The 20,321-nt window shown below is 52.5% G+C and overlaps 1 protein-coding gene across 1 annotated transcript in view; it reads left to right on the forward strand.

Moving 5' to 3' along the window:
* Positions 1-759: 759 nt before the first annotated feature.
* Positions 760-20,321, forward strand: part of LOC149339841 (uncharacterized) — a 56,400-nt gene continuing 36,838 nt past the window's right edge. The window contains exons 1-5 of the mRNA XM_089551006.1: positions 760-1,183; positions 8,117-8,404; positions 9,215-9,225; positions 9,414-9,884; positions 18,203-18,346. Coding sequence (XP_089407132.1) covers positions 760-1,183; positions 8,117-8,404; positions 9,215-9,225; positions 9,414-9,884; positions 18,203-18,346 — 1,338 coding nt within the window. The remainder of the gene's footprint in view (positions 1,184-8,116; positions 8,405-9,214; positions 9,226-9,413; positions 9,885-18,202; positions 18,347-20,321) is intronic.

Here is a 20,321-nt window from a genome sequence, read left to right on the forward strand (position 1 = left end):
TTGGCACCCGTGTTATTTCAGTTGGTGTTTGAATTAAATGCGCTGGCGCTTAGATTAAGTACTTTCGACTCGGATTAAATTACATTGCGTGCAGATTATATTGGCGCAAAGCTTTTTAATGGTTGTTTGTTCACTCTTCAAAGCTGTCGGCACGCGACTTTATCGCATTATGTGTGATCCAAAACGCGACCAGATTTATCTCGATTGATCGCACCTAGGCAGAGCCGAATCTAAGTGGTTCCAGGCTGTTGTGGTTACTTGGCACGCCGTATCTCGAAAGTTCTTTGCCAGCTTTAAAATTTGTACGGCGACGACAGCCGAGCGCGCTTGTTGCTACGCCGCCGCCAAGCCTTTCAGTTCTTAGTGGGTGCGAGTCAGCCCCAATGAAGAGTTTAGTTTGGACGCCTGCTCGCCGGACTGCCGTCACTCCTGCGTGACAACATCGCTTGCCGATCAGATTATTTTTTCTAGCACTTGGATTTAATTCACTGAGAAAGCTGTAGTATTTTCCGCCGTCCATATTTTCTCAAAATGGCGCTTTACAACAGAAGGTTAAAGGTTCGTTCATCGGCCAGCAATTTACATCAAGCCTCATAAAAGAGAGGCCTCGCAACACTACTTTGTGTCATCAGTTCGTTCTTGCTTTCCTGCAGTTGCGCAACGCATTAAGACTTTTTTTTTAATAGTACAACTCCTGGCGTCGGTGCTATCTCATCACTTAGAAAACAAGCCCAGTCGTGTCAGTGGAAGCCGCGTCCTATGCCACAGATGCACCCTGAAGACTACGTTGTCATCCTCAAGCCCACAGTCACCGCCGACCTACGGAACACCTTCCGACGTGGTGAGTTGGGCAAAGCTCTGAACTCGCACCTCGGCATCTCTGCTGCCGAGAACATTCTCAACATCGTCCCCGCCTGGGAGCAGAATCTTCTCGTTGTAGGCGTACGAAACCCGCACCTCGCCGATCGCCTGATCGGCGATATCAGTTTGACCACGAGCAAAGGCACCCTGCCCGTACACGGGCATTTGAAACAAACCGGAGACGTACGCCGCGGCGTCATCGGAGGCATCGCCGACGAGGAAACCAGCGCAACGCTCACCGCCCAAATTGCCTGGCGAGGCGGGCAGATTGCCAACATTCGCCGCCTTGGAAAATCGTCCATCGCGGTGATCACCTTTGTGGGTAAGGTGGTCCCGCGGTACGTCCACTACAACGGGGAACTTACCCCCGTCCGAGAATACAAGCGAACCGTTCCCGCCTGTGTAAAGTGTCGTACTGTGGGACACCGCACGGACACTTGCCCCACTCCAAATTCATCTACGTGTGGCCTTTGCGGCCAAAATGTTACTGTGACGCAGGATGGCCCTGCGCCACATGAGTGCAACCCAACATGTGCAATCTGTGGACTAGCCCACCCCACGGGCTCGAAAGATTGCACGGCGAAATTCCGCCGACTTCATCTTGCCGGTGTCAAGCCCTCTCGACATGGAGGATTCGAAAAGCCAGAGTCTGGAAACAGACAAGATCCCACCACCGGCGGAGCCAATGGCGGCGCGGTACGTGGCAATAACGCCACCGGCTCGCTCGAGGAAAACGTCAACGCGGCTTCCTCATCTCCCGGACTGAAGTCAACGGGAGAGAAGAAGAGAAAGAAGAAAAACAAGAAGAAAAAGCAGGCACCGCCACCGCCCTCTAGCGGAGACTACGCCAAGAACTTTCCCACCCTCAAACCAAGTGGCGCTGCCGGAGCCCGGGCCCCGGCGCAGCAACAGCACACTCAGGTGAGCAGCTGGGCAGGGGTCGCTTCCTCTCCTCCCTCCCCTTCGTCCACTTCCCCCTCCTCGGCTTACGGCGTAGATGTCGAAAGCCGCCGGCAAAATGAGCAGCTTAGAGCACAGATCGGGCAACTGCTCGCCAAAATTCAAAATTTAGAAGAAAAGTTAGCTGCCGCGACGGGTATCCCGAGTTCCGACGCCATGGAGAGTGAGCCCGAACTGCCGCCCGCGTTCGCGTCGGCAATGGCCGCGATGGAGGTGCGTCTCACTTCCCAGCTTGAGAAAATGGTGGAAACGGCTATGAACTGCATGGAGTCCAAATGCTCGGCATCGGTCCCTGCAGCCATAAGCCGCTGCATGAAATCAAAAACCACCCGGACCAGTCGGCGGTTCGAGGGGATCCGAGCCTTCAATACGCACAAGAAAATTATCTGCAATCCCAGAGACGCGGTATCGCAGGACTCCAACGCCACACCCCCACCCAGTGCTGGCTCTAGGCCAGAGTCCAATCAGCCCCCGTCTCTCACCTCTAATCCTATTGATGGCGGCACGGCCTAACAAGCGTTCCCCTCCTCCGAAAACACACACATTGGTAACCGTAACGCAGTGGAATTGTAGAGGCTTCAAGTCTCGGCAGAAACGCGCGAACCTGCGCCTCTACCTAGAAACTTTCGAGGCTTTACCCGCCGTGGTCGCCCTCCAGGAGCCAGGAGCGGCGGCAAAATTGACTAACTACGTGACGTTCCAGCGAGACCCCTCGTCGTGTCTCCTCGTACACAAGTCGTACACAGCCACCGAAATCGACCTCGATCTCAACATACCGTACTCGTACGCTATGGTAAGGATACTTCCCCTTCGCCGATCGGATCCTCCCCTGCACGTACTTAATGTATACTGCTCCCCGAAAGTGAAGCGAGTGACCTTCGCGGACCTCTTTAGCCGTGCACTTAAAGAGGCGGGTCGCGACCCCCTACTGATTGTGGGCGACTTCAACGCCCCTAGTCAGCTATGGGGCTATCGTAAGGAGGAAGTGCGCGGACGCATGCTGGCGGAGCTGGCGTCCACACTGCGCCTCACCCTCCACACCGACCCGGCATTTCCTACCCGCGTAGGCAACTCGGTGACCCGAGACACATGCCCGGACCTCACCTTCACTCGTAACATAAGACACGCAGACTGGATCAACACCGAGGATACCCTCGGCAGCGACCACTGCATCATCAACACCACTGTTTATACATGCCCCCTAAAGCGCCCTACCACACTAGCACGCATCCCCAATTGGACCACCTTTCGCAAAAATTTCCCATCCGACACCAACACGACTATCACAGAGCAAGGATACGCAAACTGGTCCCGGTCAGTCATATCGCACCTTCGCTCCCACGAGAAGCAGATACAGCTTACAGAGGTGGTCACGGACGCGGACAACCACCTCCTCCACCTCTGGGAAGCGCGCCGCGGCCTCACGCGCCGCTGGAAGCGCCAGAAACACAACAAGAAGCTCAAAGCGCGCATTGCGGACCTCACCCGGCAGGCAGCAGAGTACGCGGCCCAACTCGCTGACTCCAACTGGGTAGATCGCTGCAACACGGCGGCGAGGCAGATGTCGAGCCGCAACACTTGGCGGCTCTTCCGAGCCCTCATCAACCCAACACATACCCGCACAGAAACGCAGAAGCAACTACACAAAGCCATGCACGCATTCCAAGGAAATACAACGCAGTTGGCACAGGCACTCCGGGATCGCTACCTGTGCACAACGCAGGACGCCCGCAGATCGGCCTACTCCTACGCCGGCAGGGAAAACTCGGAGTTGGACAAGCCTTTCCAGCTTCACGATCTGCGGGCGGGTCTGGCCAAAATGAAGAGGGGCACCACGCCGGGCCGGGACAAGGTCACCGTCAAACTTTTGGCGAACCTTCCTGAATCAGCGTACCAGTGCCTTCTAGAATACATCAATGCGATCTGGACGGGGGAAACTCCGCTCCCCATTGACTGGAAGACGGCTCTTGTCACCTTCATCCCGAAGGCCGGCAAACCGATCGACACGGACAACCTCCGCCCCATCTCTCTCACCTCGTGTGTGGGAAAATTGATGGAGACGATGGTGCGGGATCGGCTGTCCGAGTACCTCGAACAACACAACACCTTCGCGGACACCATGTTCGGATTTCGCCCACATAGATCCGCACAGGATGTCCTGCTCCAACTCGACCGCGAAATCTTGAACCCCATTACACACCCCCACAACGATAAAATTGTCCTTGCGCTCGACCTGAAAGGAGCGTTCGATAACGTAACTCACGAGGTCATACTCACACATTTGAGTCAAACTCACTGCGGCACCAATACCTTCAATTACGTTAAACAATTTCTCACGGACAGACTGTCCTACATCAGAATACAGGACGAAGAGCACGGACCTTTCTTGCTCGGAACGAGGGGGACTCCACAAGGCGCGGTGCTGTCCCCTCTGCTATTCAACATTGCCATGATGCGCCTACCCGCCCTGCTTGGTGCGGTCGAAGGGGTCCAGCACGCGCTATACGCCGACGACATCACCATCTGGGCTACGCAAGGACGCCTGGGGGATATGGAGACTAGCCTGCAAACGGCCGCCAGCATAGTGGATCGCTATGCTCGAGACTGTGGTCTGCAATGCTCCCCGCAGAAATCGGAATTCGTGCATTTACGTCCCTCGCGCACATGCTCGACCCAAATCAATCTCTCGTTGCAAAGCGGTCCCATTCGCGAATCCAAGGAGATCAGAGTCCTTGGACTCTTCATACACAACCAGCGACGCTGCGACACAACACTCGCCAAGCTCCGGCAGGTGGGGGACCAGGTGGGCCGCATGGTCCGCCGGGTTTCCAACAAGCGCGGTGGGTTACGATGCAAAGACGCCTTGCGGCTGGCGAACGCATTCGTGACCAGTCGAATCTTGCATTCGACTCCCTACCTCCACCTGCGGAAACAGGAGGAGGATTCCCTCGAGGTCATCCTCCGCAAAATCATGAAACGAGCGCTGGACCTCCCAGTTTCTACCTCTACCAGCCGCCTTATGGCACTGGGGATGGTGAACACTTTTAGGGAGCTTCGGGAGGCCCACCTCAACAACCAATACACTCGTCTCACAAAGACAGGGTCGGGTCGCCGCCTTTTAGCCCGACTACACATCCAGCACACTCAATTCACAGAGGAGAGATGCCGCCTTCCCGTACACTGGAGACGCGCCCTCCACGTGCGGCCTCTCCCCACCAATATGTCCAAAGAGGATCATAATGGCAGGCGCCTGGCCCGGGCGGAAGCCTTGGACCGCCATTTTCGGAGCAAACCAGGAGTCTTCTACGTGGACGCGTCCGGCCCGGACTCTAGGGGATGGTACACGGCCGCGGTCGTCCACGAGGGTAAAACAGTAGACGCCCTTACTTTCAAGGCCCAGTCAGCAATTCACGCAGAAGAGGTTGCCATCGCTTTGGCAGCCTCTGACACCTCCTCCAAATACATAATCACCGACTCACGAGGGGCTTGTCGAAACGTCACGCAAGGGTGGGTTACTCCCCTAGCTTATCGTATTTACCAAAATTGTAGCCGAGACTCGGATCCCGCGCACCTATCTATCGTTTGGGCTCCAGGTCACCAAGGCGTCCACGGAAATGAGGCAGCCGACGCCGCCGCCCGCGCGCTCTCTCTCCGGGCATTTCCCACGGGACCCGACGCCGACCAGGACTTCCATTTCAATCCGATTTACACTTTTAAGGAAATATGCGATTATTACAAATCCACGCACCAAACTCTTCCCACCCCATGCAAAGGGCTGGGGAAGGACAACGAGCGGGTACTCCTGCGCCTGCTCACCAACACGATGTTGTGCCCGGCAATTCTAAAGCATTTCGATCCTAAATTCGACGGGCGGTGCTCACACTGTGGGGAGGTGTCTGACACCTACCACATGGTGTGGGCCTGCCAGCAGAACCCATCCCTACCCCCTATCCCGAACCCCACCCGAGAGGACTGGGAGGCGACCCTGTCCGGTTGCTGCACCCTCGAGGCCCAAAGGGCCTTAACGCAGCGCGCCCGGGCTGCGGCAAACGCCAATGGTGTGCCTGACTAGGCATCCCACCTAGTGGTTGTAAGGGCGTGACCCTTCAGGTCACGACCCCCAACACCTCTCTCTATGATTAATAAATGTTTTCACCACCACCACCACCTATCTTCAAGGTTTCCTATGAGACAGCTAGCAAAAAAACTAGTGAGGTAGCCTGCAAAGAAAATTAAACTCAAATAAGACGTCTTCTTTTTCTGTTTAAAGCTTGATTTGGGACAGAAAAAAAAACGGTACCATAAAATTTTGTAGAATTATGGTCCACGTAGGAGGGCGTTCTTCGCTGTCGTCAGGGGCGGGAAACTCGGGCAGCTTCGGTTTCAACTGCTCGAGCGAGATTACCGGAGGAGGTTTAAAATATGAACATGCACGCAACCATAGAGTTTCTTACTATTACCCAGAGGGAAAGCTGGCGCTGTCTACGGGAGTTTGCGTGGAGCCCCCTCAAGATCACTTCAGCCACTATGGGCGCCCAAAGCATCATGGGACGGTGAGCTACCGACTGCAGAACCACAACTTTTGGCCAAAAAATAATGAAAAATAAAGCTGTTCGATAATTAAGAATGTCCTAACATTCAATATCCTGCCTAATGATTGCAAGAAATGAGCAGAAAAGCATGTAAATGCAAAGTTTGCCCAAAATAAGAGATGGCTAGCTCTGCTATTGGCCAAGTATTGAACACTACAAAAACTTCGTGCTTAACAGGCGCACTTTTAAAAGAAAATATGTTTTCAAAAAAATGTTGCTTAAACCTTTAAAGAATTTTTTTAATGGCATTTCGGAAAAGAAAAATCTTTTATTGGCGTGTTGCGCTGTTGCGTTTCCGCTACTATGGCTTTTGCACACTGCGTTCGCGCCAAAGTCGTCTGCGCGCACATGAACAGCGTTTTCGGAATGAAACATCTTAATAGTGACACTCCACGCTCCCGAAAAAATACGATTGTTCCGCACCAAGTAGCTCACCGCCCCAAGATGCTTCGAACGTCCTTGGTGGCTGAAGTGCAGCGCCGCCAGCTTTCTCTCTCGGTAATAGTAAGAAAGTCTATGCACGCAGCGCGACTGATTGCGTGGATGGGCGAATCGTAGGACGCACCCGGAAGCGAAGTTGCTGTGTTTTATGCTGGTCACATTGCCATAACAACGATGCGACGCTCTAGTTGGCTCTCCTCCGGCCGCTACCAGATGAAAGGGCGCTGAAGTCTGGATTGGTTGGACGATAGTGCGTATGGGAACTTTCTACCCCTGGCACACCGACTTAAATTCATCCAGCAGGGCAAGTTTGGTGACAGGAACCCATCACGAACATGCAGTTTGTGCGGAAGCTTTGCGGGTGTGCCCGCTTTCGCAGGAAGGAGCCTAAGCCAAAACAAATAAGCTTCGCACATCGTCTGTGAATCGAACCATAAATACATCGCCACTTTCAAAGTTGGCGGTCAACAAATTACTCCTAGAGTGCACAGTCAACTGAAATGAAGCACCGCGTGTCCGTATGGGTACGTCATCACCTGCAGGTTTTGCACATCTACACCCTAGAAAATGGAGGTACTTGTCGTCCTGACTTAGCGACAGTGACCGACAACGGCCACTCACCTGCACTGTAGGATGCCACAGAGCATACTGTCGAGAGCGCCTGTCCCCTAGCCCACCACCTTATTGAATAATGTTTCATAATTTCCATCATTTTGTAATGTCAAAAGTATACGACTTGACAATGGCCAATGTTACATTCTTACAGGAGATCCAATACAGGCAGTGCTACGACCGAGCTCTGTGTGTCTGCGTGCTTTATTTGCTCTCGAAAAAGAAATTGGCTGTGGTTTGACCAATGGCTATCCCGAGCAGAATTGCGGAAGCAACGGCACGGCAATCGCAGCGGCGGCGGCAGTCAGCCGCGTAGCGGAGCAGTCGGCGGTGGCCCCAGCGCCGCAGCTATGCGCCGTGTGACGTCACTCCTCCTGGAGAATGCACTGCTGGCGCAGCGGCGACGGCACCTCTGAGTCACCCGCGCAGCGGAGGAGTCGGCGGCGGCTCCGCGCTGCTCTGACGTCACTCGCTCCTAGCGCATGCGCAGTTGGGGCTCTCCGGGGCTCCGCGAAATCGCTCACACCTAGCGTAGTGTTGCTTCCGCAACAAAAACGACCAGTCCAAGATACCTAGTGGACGTTCTGTGTGTCGCGGCATCGTAGCTTGGCTGCAGTCAACACAGGGGAGGGCGCCTCTCTCGGTCGCAGACTACTGGATGCGCGCGGTCGACCAGTACTCGCAGAGGCGCTACTCGGGCAGAGACCTGGCCTACGCCTACCACAGCGCGCTGTCGCTGCTCGGGCTGCTCATGTCGCCGGGCAGAGAGGCCGTCTTCCACCGGCTTCTGGCCTGGAGCGTCGTTCGCCAAGTGACGGGCTTCGGCCGAACCAGGCCGAACCACGTCGAGATGGACTCGGCCGCTGTTTGGGAGCTCTGCATCGACACGGTGTCGCAGGTCATGGAGGCGCCGCTCTTGGGTGTCCACCTGCTGCAAGGTGCGTCGACACCAGCAAAGCTGAATGGTTCTCAGCTGACTCGCATGCATCCACACGCGTCGATGCCTGCTCAAGGTGACGTCCTTCAAACCGCGTGTCAATCGCTTGCCACTTCGCTGCTCCAGCACGGGTGGCGCAGAGATGGACACCGCTTCGCGTTCCTCGCAGGCGCGCTCTTGGATCAATTTTATATAACTACTGCGTGCTTCATATCGCACTGTGCTACGTTTGCATTCCGCCACGTGGCATTAAATTGGTAAATTGATTTTTGAGGACAGGAAATGGTGCAGTATCTGTCTCACATATCTCGGCGGACACCTCACCAGCGCCGTAAGGGAAGGGAGGAAGGCGTGAGTGAAAGAAGAAAGGGAAAAAGAGGTGCCGTAGGGGAGGTCCCCGGAATATGTTCGACCACCTGGGGATCTTTAACGTGCACTGGCATCGCACAGCACACAGACGCCTTTTGCGCTTCGCCTCCATCGAAACGCGGCCGCCGCGGTCGGGTTCGAACCTGGGTACTCCGGCTCAGTAAAGGAGCCACCGCGGCGGGTAACACGTGGCATTGATGTGTGACTGTTCTTTTAAAGCTATGGACAAATAAGATCGAAATTTTCTGACGTACATTCACTACATGTAATCGCTATTTGTTTGCGCCATTGTAATATATTTTGCCCTTTCACCACGAGCCTTCTTAGGGCTACATATGGTTTTTTACTTCTTGTAACGTACTGCGCATTTCCCCCGAGATATGCTACCAAGGCTTGAGTTCGCGCTCTTCTGAGATTTCCCCTTCTTTCCTCTTTGATGCAGATGCTCGTACAGTATATAGTATATACTAGCCCTTTCGCGCTTCCTTCAGTTTCGTGAATTTGATTATTAGTGGAGGGCGAAAATCCTCTTAGCAGGACCCCTTGCGTGCTCCTCAGAGCGAGTGACGGGGTTACTGCCGCCGCCTCTCGTCGGCTGGGTGACAAGAACCTGATAAGATGACGTCAGACTTTCGGCAAAGACCATAAGAAGGAACGGGCCTCGCTGCGCAGCCGTGCCGAAGGATGCCCTGGCGGCGGTGGACGCCATCTTCTCTAAACTCAAGGAGTTCTACGAGCAGCAGCTGCGCCACCGGCGTTCGTGGCTGGACGATCTGTCCCGGCGCTCGGCGCTGGCCAAACTTGCCGCCATGCAGCTGCTGAATGGCTTCCCGCACGGCGTGAGCAGCGAGAGCGACATGAACGACCGTTTCGCCGCGTTTCCGGAGATGCCGAGCGGGGCGTCCTTCTGGGACGCCTGGCTCACAGCAGCCCGCCTATCGCAGCGGCGCTTGCTGACAGGAAACTTGTCCGACGTGGCGTTCGTCTCGGGCCGTGCGATTGCCATCTACGCGACGCGGCTCAACTTGGTCGTCCTGCCGGCCGGTATCATTGGCAGACCGGTTTTCTACAAGCTGGGCCCGCCGGCGCACAACTACGGCGCCCTCGGAATGGTAGGTCCATGCGCACACCGCGCGTAATTTCATTTCATTTCATTTATTTTTCCCTTAAAGGCCCGAGGGCATTACATAAGGGGGGAGCAAACTCAAGATTTGTACGAACAAGACAAGAACACTACAAAAAAAGAAAAAAAGATAACATTGAAAAGGAATAGAGATGTACAACAGGTAAGGGGCGTCGAAAAGGTTATACAATATGTAAAAAGTAAAAAAAAAATTTAACACATGAGTAAACAAAGGCTAAGGAATGAAAAAAAGCAAGGACACTTGTCTGTCTCAAGCACAACATATAATTGAATTGAATTTGGGATAAATTGGTAAATTGGTATCCAGTATCTGTCTCACATATATCGGCGGACACCTCAACCGCGCCGTAAGGGAAGGGAGGAAGGTAGGAGTGAAAGAAGAAAGAGAGAAAGAAAGAGAGAAGAAAAAGAAATTGAGGTGCTGTAGTGGAGGTCTCCGGGATAATTTCGACCACCTGTGAATCTTTAACGTGCACTGACACCGCACAGCACACGGGCGCCTCTTGCGTTTCGCCTCCATCGAAACGCGGCCGCTGCGGTCGGGTTCGAACCCGGGTACTCCGGCTCGGGAGCTGTGCTTTGTTTTCTTTCGACGAAACCTCACACGTGTGCACAGCACTGCCACCCACAGATGGCTACGAGGGGCGCGAAGAAACATGCGTGAGCTGCTATAAACGGAGAACTAGAAGACAGGCTAAAATGACTGTCATGCTTCTCCGGCATGAAAACTAAACCGACTGCGTTAGAAACTTATCTAATGGTGTCTTCGGCTGACGGCACTCATGGAGATCTCTTCGCACCCGTCCGGTGTCGCACGTTCGGCTGTGACGAGCACGACATGATCGAGTGCGGGAAAACCTACGGTGCACTGGAGCGTGGTGCAATCCCGTCGTGCAGCGCGCGCATGCAGACGCCGCCGGTCCCGCCGGCAGACCAAGGGGCAGACGAAGCTGTTCACGCAAAGGATTTAGCTACGACAAAGAGGAAAAACAGACAAGGCATCTTGAGTGGGCATATTTTACAAAGGATGCTTACTATGATAGCTGCTGCAACGAATTTATTCGCGCTGCAGTCACACAACTAGCTGCCGACGAGCTACATCTATCTGCCTTGCCGTACTTTTTGTCAACGTAAACGCACTTTAAAAGATACCAGTGAGGCGAAAATGTGGCGAGCTGCGATCGGATTGAGAATCGTCTGCAGATATTTTCGGAAGTTACTCTAGCTGAAGCTCTACAGCGTATGCATTGAAAACGGCAAGCATAGCGCCGTATTGCAGTGTCTGACAAACCTGCGCCACCATAATTAATCGCAGCATCTCACGAGCATGCTCGTGGGTCCCGCGTTTCCCACCGTTTTTGTGAACAGCTGTTTCAAGCACGGTCCTACGCGCTGTTACTGCAAAGGTCGTTGCTAATTGTACAAATTGGTGATTGCGGTCGTTGGCGTCGGCCGCTCGTAAGAATGGCCTCTGAGATTATCAAGGGTCACGGAGGCCACGGTGAATAGAAGGCAGAAAGAGTGACGGCACTGTGCGAGTGTTTCGCCCATTCAGCTGAGGTGCAAGGGACGTGCCACTCGTGTTGTATTTCACGCCACTTCCTGCGCACCGGCACGGAGGCAGTGCGTCTCAGCCGAAGACACCATAAATGGCAGCAAGTATAATACTATTTGCGAATTCTAATATTTTCAAGTACCTTTAAGATAAATAGCGTTGAGTCTGTCCAAGTATGGCTGAGTTGTCGGCGTGCCATGCATTGTGACTTACCGCATTAACACGTCCTGTTACCTGATAACCTGAAGAACGCTGTGGCAGGTGCCCCTCGATGGTGGCCCTCCCGCCAATCACTTGGCATGAGTTGGTGACATCGCATGTGCCTGCAATGGTATTAACTGCAACGTCCTGGCAATAGTTCGACGCCACAGCTGGAGGGGACAATTTGCATTTACATCGCATGGGACTGCAATGGTATTAACTGCGACGCCCTAACAATAGTTCGACGCCATAGCTGGAGGGGACCTCATGTGGCGTCATTTTCACTCCTTTGAGGTCACAGCAGTGGCAGCCGGATGAATATCGTTCAGCGTCGTCAACTGCAAGCGAAGAGCGGCAGCTATGAATCGGTGGGCCGCAGTAATAAAATCACGCGCGGTGTAAAAAGAAGATCGTGGAGCATAGTTTAGCGCACTAGTCAGCGAGAGCGTCACCACTCTGAGGCCGTTTCAACGCCGTCTTGCTGCTCACAATCTGCGAAAGCAACGAGGAGAGAGAGAGAGAGGAGATGGAGAGCGCGCGGCAGCGGCGGCGGCTCTGGCACGCTAGCTATGCGCCGCTACTGCACATGCGCAACTAGAGAGCACGGCGGCGGCACCTCTGAGTCAACCGCGCAGCAACAGCGGCGGCGCGCCAGCTGTGCGCCGTGTGACGTCACTGCTCCTCGCGCATGCGCAGTGTGGCCTTTGGTCAGCTCCGCGAAATGGTTCGGCGACTCGCGTAGTGTTGCTTTCGCAACAATATTGCCGACATAGACGTCATGCAATGGGGCCCTACCGCGATCCCGTCTACAGAGAACTCACCCGACAGATTGGTGCTGCGCAGCAAGCACTTTCGGATGCGGTCCCCGTAACAAAAAGAAAGCTCGACAGCAATGTGACAGTGTTCAGGAACCCGTGGCGCAGGAAATCTGGTGTCGTTGCCCTGAAGCGAAAAATTCCCAGAGAAGCAACCTAAGTGCGCCACCTATAGGTCACGTAGCCGTGTAGTCTCATCCCAACCTGTTCACCGGATTGCCAGCACACTGCCCACCGCGCCAGGTAATTTAATGACTGCTCGCGGGAGTTGCGCGGGAAGAGCAGCATAGGTCGCACAAGCCCCACCGGTGGCAGCACCTCCCATCGCAGGGCAGTGGCGCATAAGCGATGGCGCCATGAAAGAACAGCCCACGACAACATAGCGTGCGTTAAAACAGCGCACAAAAAAAACGGCACAGTGACCAACACAGAGAAGGAGAAAACAGCACGGTGACAACACAGCAATTGTAATACTTGCAAAATCGTACCTCGTGGTAACTCATGCACCAATTAGAACGTTTGCATTTTATTTTTTTCTGAATTTCGTGTGTGTGTCTGTTCATTCTAAACACTCGTGTTTCACGCTCCGCACAATAAAACCCCAGAGCGATGAGACCCCGCTCCTCCGAGGCCCGGCTCAATCGTACTTATTTAGCGCCAGATAGGCTTCCATCCGAACGTTCGTGCGGTCCTCTGCGGAGCAATCGAAGCGAAATTTCCCAGCAGGTACTGCGCATTACGGCCGGTGCTCGCTCTGAGGCGAAGCTGCATAGAAATGAAAGCAAGGAACGAGTTCGTTGCCCTTAACACGCCGGCGCAGTGGGCCCGTTTCGACACCAGAAAGGCTTCGTCAGATGGCGCCCCTACGCAGAGTGGTACGGGTTGGAACTTGGAGCCTGGGATCTGTTGCTTATGCCCCCGATGGTACGTACAGGAACACTGCTTTCTCGACTGAAGTGATGGCCACACGGAAATGTTCAGCTTGCTGAATTGAAACCCAAGCACACAACGGTCGAAAGCGAAACCATCGCGAAGCAATTTAGCTTTCAGTGCCATGCTCCGCTTGGCAATGTAAGCCCGAGCCATGCTCTTCTAGCTTTTCCCCCGTATAAGAAGACAGCGCTGATGATGACGACATCGCTAAAATAGCCCTGACGGAGGGCGACGGTCGTGTGCGTTCCGCTCGCACGGCGTATATTTGCAGACACAGGTCGACGAGCTCCAGTTCGTCACCTGTTCTGGATTTTACACCGACCAATAGAAAATGTTTGGCTGAAACTAGGTGCTTAGCTTGAATGATAAAACGTGAATTAATCGTGCAATCAAGGAAACATGTTAGTGCGCCCAGGCTAATCACAAAGGGAGTCCTCTTCACGGTTGCCTGCTTGGCTCGACTGCTGCGCCGCCTGTGGTTAGTGAAAACTTCCAATAGGTTTCGTATTACGAGATTTCCATTTCGCCAGCCCACGCAAGCACAACTGCTGACTGCGGACCGGTTTAACTCCCTCCCTCACCCGTGCCGCCCAAGAGCTGCACAGCCCGCGCATGCGCAGAAACAGCGGCATAGGTCGTATCCTCTGGAAGAGTGTGTGTGTGTATGTATGTGTGTGTGTGTGTGCGTGCGTGTGTGTGTGTGTGTGTGTGTGTGTGTGTGTGTGTGTGTGTGTGTGTGTGTGTGTGTGTGTGTGTGTGTGTGTGTGTGTGTGTGTGTGTGTGTGTGTGTGTGTGTGTGTGTGTGTGTGTGTGTGTGTGTGTGTGTGTGTGTGTGTGTGTGTGTGTGTGTGTGTGTGTGTGTGTGTGTGTGTGTGTGTGTGTGTGTGTGTGTGTGTGTGTGTGTGTGTGTGTGTGTGTGTGTGTGTGTGTGTGTGTGTGTGTGTGTGTGTGTGTGTGTGTGTGTGTGTGTGTGTGTGTGTGTGTGTGTGTGTGTGTGTGTGTGTGTGTGTGTGTGTGTGTGTGTGTGTGTGTGTGTGTGTGTGTGTGTGTGTGTGTGTGTGTGTGTGTGTGTGTGTGTGTGTGTGTGTGTGTGTGTGTGTGTGTGTGTGTGTGTGTCCGTCCAAACACCTGGGAGGAGTTATTCAGCACTAAGAAATGCACATTCTTGTGGGAAAGCAGCTATTGAGGGGACTGTGATAATTTGTTTTGTGCATGTTGTGAACCCCGGAAATGAGATGCCTGGCGCACTCAGCCCCGTGTACGTCTAGATGGTGACTGGTTCTCAGCATCTCTGGCTTTGATTCAGCGTCCCGTCTCAGCGTGGCAAAAATTACCGCACGACGTCGGAATCTGTGCCAACACTACCGTCAACGAACATTTTCTGGTGCTTTTTCTGACAGGAATTTTTTCTTCCTTTCCTGTTCCGTAGTTCGCGAGGTCCACCTAGTTTATTCGGGCTGAAAACAGCCACCTCACAACCGCTTTTCTGACCATCTTTCTCAGGCTGCGTGAGGCTTTGTACCCGTTACAGGCTGTTTCCTTCTAGACTGGTTAATCAGCATTGGTGGGCTTGGTCCTTATGATTCTGCATTCGGCTAGCAAGTACTGCGCTACGCTCAACAAAATCTTGACAGGGTATCTTGCAGTGGACAGCCTTTTCACCTGTGCAACTGCATGCGAACATGACCTTTGCAACGCAGCTTTTATGAGTGGGCCGAGAAGGCTCTTCCAGGACCGTGGTTAGTACGTACACCCAACACACACGATCGTTAGAAATTAAAGTTATAGATCTAAAAACCAGAGTCTGTTGTTAGAGGGAAGCCTCCTGGTGAATTGTAAGTCACTTTACAAACATGTTAAAAATCAGGGCAGCATTTTGCTGAGCATGATCAGTGCAATAGAAAATTAGTCATTGAAGTGACGCATGACTTTAACAACGGCCGTGTCATCGAGCTTGGTTCGAAGATACCTGAAATAACGAGCCTGAAGTAGGTCACTTAGTTAAAACATTAAGTTGGGCTAGTTGGTAACGGCTTGAAGGAATCATATTCTTAGCGGTAAGAAACAGACACAACAGCGGGTGTCCTGTGTGTGTGTATCTTGGTGTTGTGTCTGTTTCTTACCGCTAAGAATATGATTCCTTTTAGGTCACTTAATACACCCACCGCGATGGCTCAGTGGTTAGCGCGCTGTGTTATACCGAGCCGGAGTACCCGGGTTCGAACCTGACCGCGACGGCAGCGTTTCGATGGAGGCGGAACGCAAAAGGCGCCCGTGTGCTGTGCGATGTCAGCGCACGTTAAAGATACCCAGGTGGTCGAAATTATTCCGCAGCCTTCAACTACGGCGCCTCTTTCTCTCGCTCTTCTTTCACTCCCACCTTCATCCCTTCCCTCAGGGCGCGGTTCGGGTGTCTACCGAGATCTGAGGCAGTTACCGCGCCATTTCCTTTCCTCGAAAACCAATTTTCAATTTTTTCCCTTAATACAGGTTCGAAGCTAGATCCAATAGACTCCTTGTTTTCGATATACCATTTGTTGTCCAGTGTGGCAAGGGTTGACTGCAAATAAAAATTCAGCATTTCTAAAATCTACTAATGTTCGTTCATAATGCGTTCTGGAACTTGCTTGCACCGAAACGTTCAATGCAAAGGCTTATTTCTGCGGTTACGGATCACTGTGGCAAGGAATAATACTGGCCTTTCACAATAACTGAAAAACGCTTACATAAAGTGGCCAGTCATTCTGTCCAATACAGCCTCCTCATGGGTCGTCCCTGTGTGGTAGGCACTTCTGCAAGAACGCTACCACGTGCCGTGTTCGGACATGAAAGGGCAGCTCCCCTTGACGGAAGTTTCGATAGCTGGCCGTACACTGTGCTGGGTTTTGGATCCATCATCGCCAGGTGTAAAGACGACAACTCGAGGCTCATTTCCACCAATACTCACCAAACAAATGACACTTGCATCAGCAGCCCGTCGATAGCACTCTTCCCACCATCATCATCATCAGCCTGACTACGCCCACTGCAGGGCAAAAGCCTTTCCCATGTCTCTCCAATTCACCCGCAAACTTCTCTCATCCGCCCACCTAACTCTCTGCCGCCCACTGCTACGCGTGCCTTCTCTTGGAATCCACTCCGTTACCCTTAAGACGAGCGGTTATCTTGCCTTCGCATTAGATGCCCTGCCCAAGCCCATTTCGTCCTCGATTTCGGCTAGGATGTCATTAACCCGCGTTTATTCCTTCACCCACTCCGGCCGCTTCAGATCTCTTAATCAATGAATCTGAATAATTCCTCCCGGGCGCGTGGTTTTCCCCCTGTGGTTTTCCCCCTGTTTTTTTGCTCCTCATGCTTCGTTCATAGCGCTGCCTCACATGTCGCAATAAGTCTTCAGCGCAAGAATGTGTAGCGTTCCCTATCTTAGCGCTTTTAGACCCTCTCCGTTAGCATGTACCAACCAGCCAGCCCTCTTCTAGAATTCCTATCTCCTCGCCTGCACCCCCCCCCCCTTCTTCGCCCTGCGCCATCTGTAACCGGCTCCACCTTCTGTGTTTCTAGGCGCCTCTTTTCCTCAGTGGTGGATTACGGGCTCACTCCTGAGACCAGTAGCACCGAAGGCACCTGTCAGCCTCATTGCATATCACGTGGTAAAGCTTTACAGATCTTGCTCTAAAAAACATACCTACAAGTCGCAGTCAGTGGGCGCAGCCTCGCAACACATATTGCACTCCCGCTGCCGACGCTTAACGTCTAGAGCAATAAGAGCAACAGAGAAAACCGAAAGCGCTTTTTATCGCTAGCAGCGTTCGCACGGCTGATGTGTACCAACCACATGCGAATCGCCTTCGCGAAATTCTTGCAGTATATGTTTTCACAAGGTGCAGGTCTTCATAGTGCATGTCATCTGCAACCTGCGAAATGCGTTTCAAGACCCCTTCGAATAAACAAACGGTGGTAAAAAGCAAGTAGGCATCTTCGCGCCTACAACGAAGCGAGGCTACTGCCGAGCCAACAAAGCGAGTTTCAGAGCCGTTCCTCTTAGCGTGCCAAGCTATAGGCAAAGCGACTGCTCCGAGAGCCAGAGGAATAGCGCTCAGGCGGAACCGGTGCAACGGTTGCGTAAGTTCCTCCACGCACAGCCTTGCGCGGATGAGGTGGTGCCGATCTGCTACTTGAGAGAGGCTAGTGGAAGCTATACGCTTGAAACAGAAAGGAGTAAAAAGGGTGTAGTAGAGGAAGTGCGCTAGAGGACATCTTACTCCCTTTTATTCACATAGGCGTATACTCGTGTTTAGAATGTACGGGAGGAGTCGCCTCGCGACATAGTTGAAGGCGGCCAGTCTCGTATTCGGGGGGAAGGGCTGCGCCGCCAGCTGTGGAGCGAGACCATTCTCGACAGTCAAATGTCGCAGGCGAAAGCGTGAGGAATAGAGTGCTGCTATACAGCTGCCGCTGAATTTCGCGATTTACGTAGCATAGCGTAAACATTGCGTAACTTGTTGCTCCCTCTACATCATCTTCCAGAAGCGTCTGGGTCATACTGCGCCCCCCTATTTTAGGGTATAGAGAAAAGTTCACTGCAGAGTTTCCCATGGGCCAAGGATGAATATTATTCAAAATGCCTGCTGCAATTCTCTTCCGGTAGACTGAGCTTCATTCACTGTTTAGCAAAGCTTAATTGTTCGCTTCACGTAGGCTGGTCTGTGCCCAGCAACCATAGTGGAGAGAATAATGGGAACAGTTTTTGAGGCAGGACATCAGCTTCAGTTGATTGCGCAGATAATCGCGCACGAGATGTCACACGGCTACGACCCGGACAACATCATGTTGGACGAGAGTGGGCGCCGGCGGGATTGGATGACGACGTGGTCCCGCCACGAATACGCCAAGCGCCTCAGCTGTCTCCAGCACCACCACGCCGAGGTGAGGGAGTCCCTGTCGAGAATGGTTTGAATACGTCCGCAGCAGGGAAAATGGCTAACGGCGCGTCGTCCACATCTTTCCGCATTGTCATATGCTCTCTCACCTTCTGTTGTCGCCAAATCTCTGCGCTATTAAAGCACGACCTCGCCTACAATTTACTTGAAATAAGTGGCATTTCCACGTCCTATCTGCACGGGCTGCAATGACGACACTCACAGGCTGAACATGGACGGGTTGTTCAAGCTTAGCACTCTGTGCCAATGTCCGAGGAGAAGTAGGAAGTACTGCCTCTTAATCTTTCGCTTTATTTGATCTCTCGACAAGAGTAGACCATCTGGCTGCTCTGTCTCAGGTATGCAGGCCGCCTTCCGATGAGTGTGGCGAAATTCCTCAGGAGTTGCAATGACTGTAATAAGGCAGTAATTGCTTAGTTGATACATGTTTGGCCCAATTTCGAGCGCACAAGGATGAGGACAAAGAAACGCCTTTGTGCGCTGGAAATTCGGTCGGCTCAGTAGCATATCCGCCTAAGCACAGCCATACGGCGACAAAGGCCTCCACAGAAACTTCGTACTTGGACAAAAATTCGTCCTGGTCTAGGGATATGAACCACCGCCTATCCAGGACTCTACAATCTAAGCTAACCAGGCAGATGGTAGGGCGACACCCAATTGAGCACCATCAGCGGAGTCCAGTGTTAGGGGAATACCCCAAGCCGGAGTAGATTAGTAATAAGAGAGTAGTTCGGCGTCAAAAGTGGTGCACGACACCTGAACCTGGACTAACTATACTGTACCGCCCCTTCACAGCCGCACCTGTTTGCGGGTCAGCAGAAAAAGAACCCGCTATTATCTGCAGCCATATACTAGTTTCTCGTTTCAGTCCGTCGAGCTCCTGCTTATCCGAAAAGCCAGAAATTTGGCATTGCTATCAGCCGGGCCTTTTATTCCAGACAGTAGCTGAAAGCCTCCGTAACGAAGGGCCATAAGACCCAGCTGTCGCAAAGTGTTAATGGTCTCCATTCTTGCTCTTACACTAAAAAATATCGTTCACTGCCTTTATTACTCGAGGGGGGTTAAATAAGCTATCTACTTCAACCTGCAAATTTTCTCAGATAATCGAACCTACCACAGTTTTTACTATAATCCCCATTCTCTTGAAAACACTTCGCCTTCATCGATCGGATTCCCTCAGAATTGAAGATTTCTTGTTCTTGCAGGATCTCAGTCACCGCTTCTTTGGCGCTGATATTTCTTCAGATTACAGAAGCAAAATTAGTCACTGGAAAGTCTGAGCTGTAGTGTAGATGTTCGTAAGCTCGACGAAGGTGCACTCCCTGATAGCGCCTTGTGATTTGCGATACTTGTGAGGCGGCGAATCGTCATGAAGCAGCGGCACGCCTGGCTACAGCTTCCCACAGTATTCCGCTCTGATTGTGTCAAGTGACTGCTCCGTTAATGAAGCATATAGTAATCGTTGCCTTCTGTAGCATGACTTCTGTAGCATGACTTCTGTTGCCTTCTGTAGCGTGACCTTCGTGTCACGATGCGCACAAACCTTATCTGGATTTGGTGCCCCTTGAGCTCCCACTGCGTGCACTCTTGTCTCCTCTCCGAATCATGGTGGTGCATGTCTCATCACCCGCAACAAATATCCTGGCTTTTCTCTAAGCGTGTCAAGCTTTCTTGGCTGAATTTCTGGCGACATGCTTTTTTTCTCAGGCGTCAGCATTACCTTTCACATCATCAAAACATCCTGAATGACAGTAGAAACCATGCAAACCGAAATGCCTAATTCATGCGCTATAATACTTTGACCTGACGATCTTTCAAAGTCACTACACCTCTCTTCTGAAGAACAGGGGTAATCTTGAAACTGATCCCCTATGTACCTCATTTAATAGACTACTAAAGCTTTAGGAAGTACTTCATCGCCATCTGCAGTAATCATCGTTTCATGTTTTTAAGGCTCCTTG

Source organism: Amblyomma mixtum, chromosome 6 (genome assembly GCF_055824585.1).
Source record: "Amblyomma mixtum isolate Tamu chromosome 6, ASM5582458v1, whole genome shotgun sequence".
NCBI classification, from domain to species: domain Eukaryota; kingdom Metazoa; phylum Arthropoda; class Arachnida; order Ixodida; family Ixodidae; genus Amblyomma; species Amblyomma mixtum.